The sequence below is a fragment of the Pterocles gutturalis genome, unplaced genomic scaffold, assembly GCF_000699245.1.
Source record: "Pterocles gutturalis isolate BGI_N339 unplaced genomic scaffold, ASM69924v1 scaffold34972, whole genome shotgun sequence".
NCBI lineage: Eukaryota > Metazoa > Chordata > Aves > Pterocliformes > Pteroclidae > Pterocles > Pterocles gutturalis.
Window position 1 is genome coordinate 23,705 of NW_010111386.1, and position 3,131 is coordinate 26,835.

Consider the following 3,131-nt stretch of genomic DNA (forward strand, 5'->3'; position numbering starts at 1 on the left):
TGAGACCAGTCTGTGAAGGCAAATATCCAACAAGCGATCTAACGCTGAGGAAATAACTGTGGATAGACTGTCTTTATTAGATATTGACATAGGGAGTCTCCAGTAAGTATATTTTGTTTCCAGATCTCCAGCCTGATACTTGGCAACCTTCACTCTTTTGTCAGGCACTTCATATGCTTGATGCTGTTTTGTGAACAGTTCGTATGCTTGTTTCCTTCCTTCTGGACAAACTGAATATGATTTGACAGTAATTGTTTACTTGTTTATATGGGCAGATAAATCTAATCCTAGGCTATAAAAATTGCTTAAAAAACGCAGGCTGGTAAATCCAGAACAGTGGTGGACAGATAGATGCATTCCATCAGGCCATCAGGAAAACTTTGCTGTGGCTAAAGGAGAGGAACCTGGGATTTAGCCATTTCCACGTACTTTGCCATAATTCCTGTTACGTCAGAAGGTCACCTTCAGGACTGCGCTACGGCCTGTTGATGATAATGCAGTATTTGTATGAATGTTTAGCTACGAAATGAATCTAATCCACACTGCTTCGTAGGTGTTGTTCACCCTAATTTTTGAGTGCCTTTGAAAGCTTTTGAGTGTAAAAAATTGATTTTAAGTAAGCGTAATTTTTTTTAATAATGTTTCTCGTTAACAGCCTGATTCAGACTCCACCAAACACTCTACTCCATCCAACAGCTCAAATCCAAGTGGTCCCCCAAGTCCCAACTCTCCTCATAGGAATCAGCTTACACTAGATGGACTGGACCAATCAACCTGTGACGCGTAACACTACTGCTCTCACCATTCTCGCTTCGATCATCCACTACTCCATGGAATATTCAAGAGCAGGGCAAAGCTGTCTCAGATGCTAGTGCCAAGACTGACACTGAATCTCTAGTGTTGTACAAGAATAATTATATTTCCAGATTGTAGATACAAACTATTGAAATGAAGAAAATTCTTTACCTAATAGTGATCAAGCTTTTTATGCAGAATTGTTCACTGCTCAGTTACGGTTGATTCCTTTCTGCACAGCTGTGACACAGTTTTATTGCATAGGAGCATTGAAGGCCACCAGTAAATAGTCTTATTCTTATGCTGAAAAAAAAATAGAGAGATACTGATAATGTTGCTACAATATCAGGAATATTATTTTTCTATAGAATGATGTAATGTCTCATTAGCAGGAAATCCTTTTAGACACAATTTGGACCTTTAAATAGGAAATGCGAGCAGGTCTAGTTACATCCTCAAATGAATACACTTTTCCCTTTTTCCCATAACTATTTGTTTCCTAAATCTTAAAGAGAATGCTAGGAAGCTGTAGGTCGTTTCCAACATCAATAGAATCACCAGGAAGTCAAATAAAAGTTGGTTGTAGTTTTGTGGCCTTTTAATTCATTTAGCCATTACATATACAGCTGCGTAACTGTCTTTCTATCTTTCTACCAACTTTTTAGTCTTGTACATAGGACTACTGCCAGTTACCTTTTACCCATACCCTGCTTTTTAGTCCTCATCAGTCAGCCATTAGTCAGGGCTTTTAAAATATTGGTAATTACTGCTGTGAAAAAAATTTTACTCCTAGTTCCTGCCTATCTCCTTCTGAGAAGTTGTTTCTCCTGGGTTTTTTGGTGTAAGGACACACTACATTTTTTAGCTAGCAAGCCTTCTCATGGCCACATTGCCCTCAAAGTCTGCTTGATCTAAGGGACTGTATCACACTAAAACATCAGTCTGTTTTATCGGTTACCAAAGTGGAACGTGAAGGATGTGTAACTGGGGGTGCTGCTTTTCTCATTAATTGTATCCTCACCTGCATGAAGACCCCATGATTATTAATCAAGTATTGATCATGTAGAAAAATGCACAACACACTCCTGTATATTTTGCTATGGCCCACGTGCAGTGGTGATGTTTTGCGTGTATATTTAATCTCATGCTTCCCTGTATTATACATTTAGTAATCAAAGATTTGTGACCATGTTTCATTAAAAGCTTGTAATTAATTCAGTGGCTGGCATATCCAGTTTGTCATTGTCACACTAGTGTGCCTTCTGTGCCAATTTTATGACAGTTGGATGTCACTTATTTAAAATTTGGTTTAAATGGGCTAATGGTATACCAATGGCTAATGTTCTTTTCTGAAACACTGTATAGGACGTGCACTTATCTTTAGTTTAAACTGAGTGTTCTAGTCAACATTTAATCCTGTTACGTTAAGTGTTCGACAGTACTTGCTCTTTTTCTCAGATTATTGATAAAGGGGCTCAGTTAGAGCTGCACACTACTGCTTTGGGGGTTTTCTGGTTTTTACTTTTTTAATGTAAGTCTAAGTCTTTGTAATTATTGAATTGTGAGAAAATTTTTGAACAATTTACCTGTCAATAAAGCAGAAGAGGGAGGTTTTAAAGTTCATAGTCGTCTGTTTTGACATGTGAAAACAGTCTGCCACTGACACTTGCTTTAGTTTCATGGTAAATTCACATTGTTCACATGGACGTTTTACATAAACTGAAAGCTCCGTACCTGAGTGGCAAGAGAAAGGTGTGTGTTTCTGTGTAAATTCATGCTCGGGAGCCATGGAAGTCCTTTTGGTGGAATACAGTGTTGTAATTTTGTGCCCTTGGTTTGTGTTAGAGTTGTAATTTCATCGAGTTGCTGGCCCTGTTAATTCATTTTTAAATGATTTATGTGACTGTTTTCTTATGGCCAAAGCATAGTCAGGAGACTGTGGGATCAATACAGGCATCTTAAGTGTGGTAAAACAATAAAGACTTTTGACTTGTTGTCAAAGCAGTAGTTCCAAAGAAACCTTTGGGTTGCTGTGTGAGTGGTGCAGCCTCTAATATACAGGTTTTTTTAAAGCTCCCCGCATGCTCCAGTATTTGAGGACTGAGGAGCTCACTGTAGCTAGAACAGAGCCAACATCTTCCCCAGTGTGTCCTGGGTAAGTGACCCTTGTCCCTTAGGGAGTGCCTAAGTGCTCCTGGATTACTTCTCTCTTTGTCTCACCCATCTTACTCCAGGTGAGCTTAATGGGGAATATTTTGGTGGATATTTTGGACCCTGCACCTGCACTCTGCCCTGGGGATGGGGGGTAATGGCTGACAGGAGGCTTGAGGACTTTG

General features: G+C 39.3%; 1 protein-coding gene across 1 annotated transcript in view; it reads left to right on the plus strand.

Moving 5' to 3' along the window:
• Positions 1-2,413, plus strand: part of LOC104461959 (serine/threonine-protein kinase MRCK beta-like) — a 26,067-nt gene extending 23,654 nt beyond the window's left edge. The window contains exon 19 of the mRNA XM_010073718.1: positions 656-2,413. Coding sequence (XP_010072020.1) covers positions 656-787 — 132 coding nt within the window. The 3' untranslated portion in view covers positions 788-2,413. The remainder of the gene's footprint in view (positions 1-655) is intronic.
• The last annotated feature ends 718 nt before the right edge of the window (positions 2,414-3,131 follow it).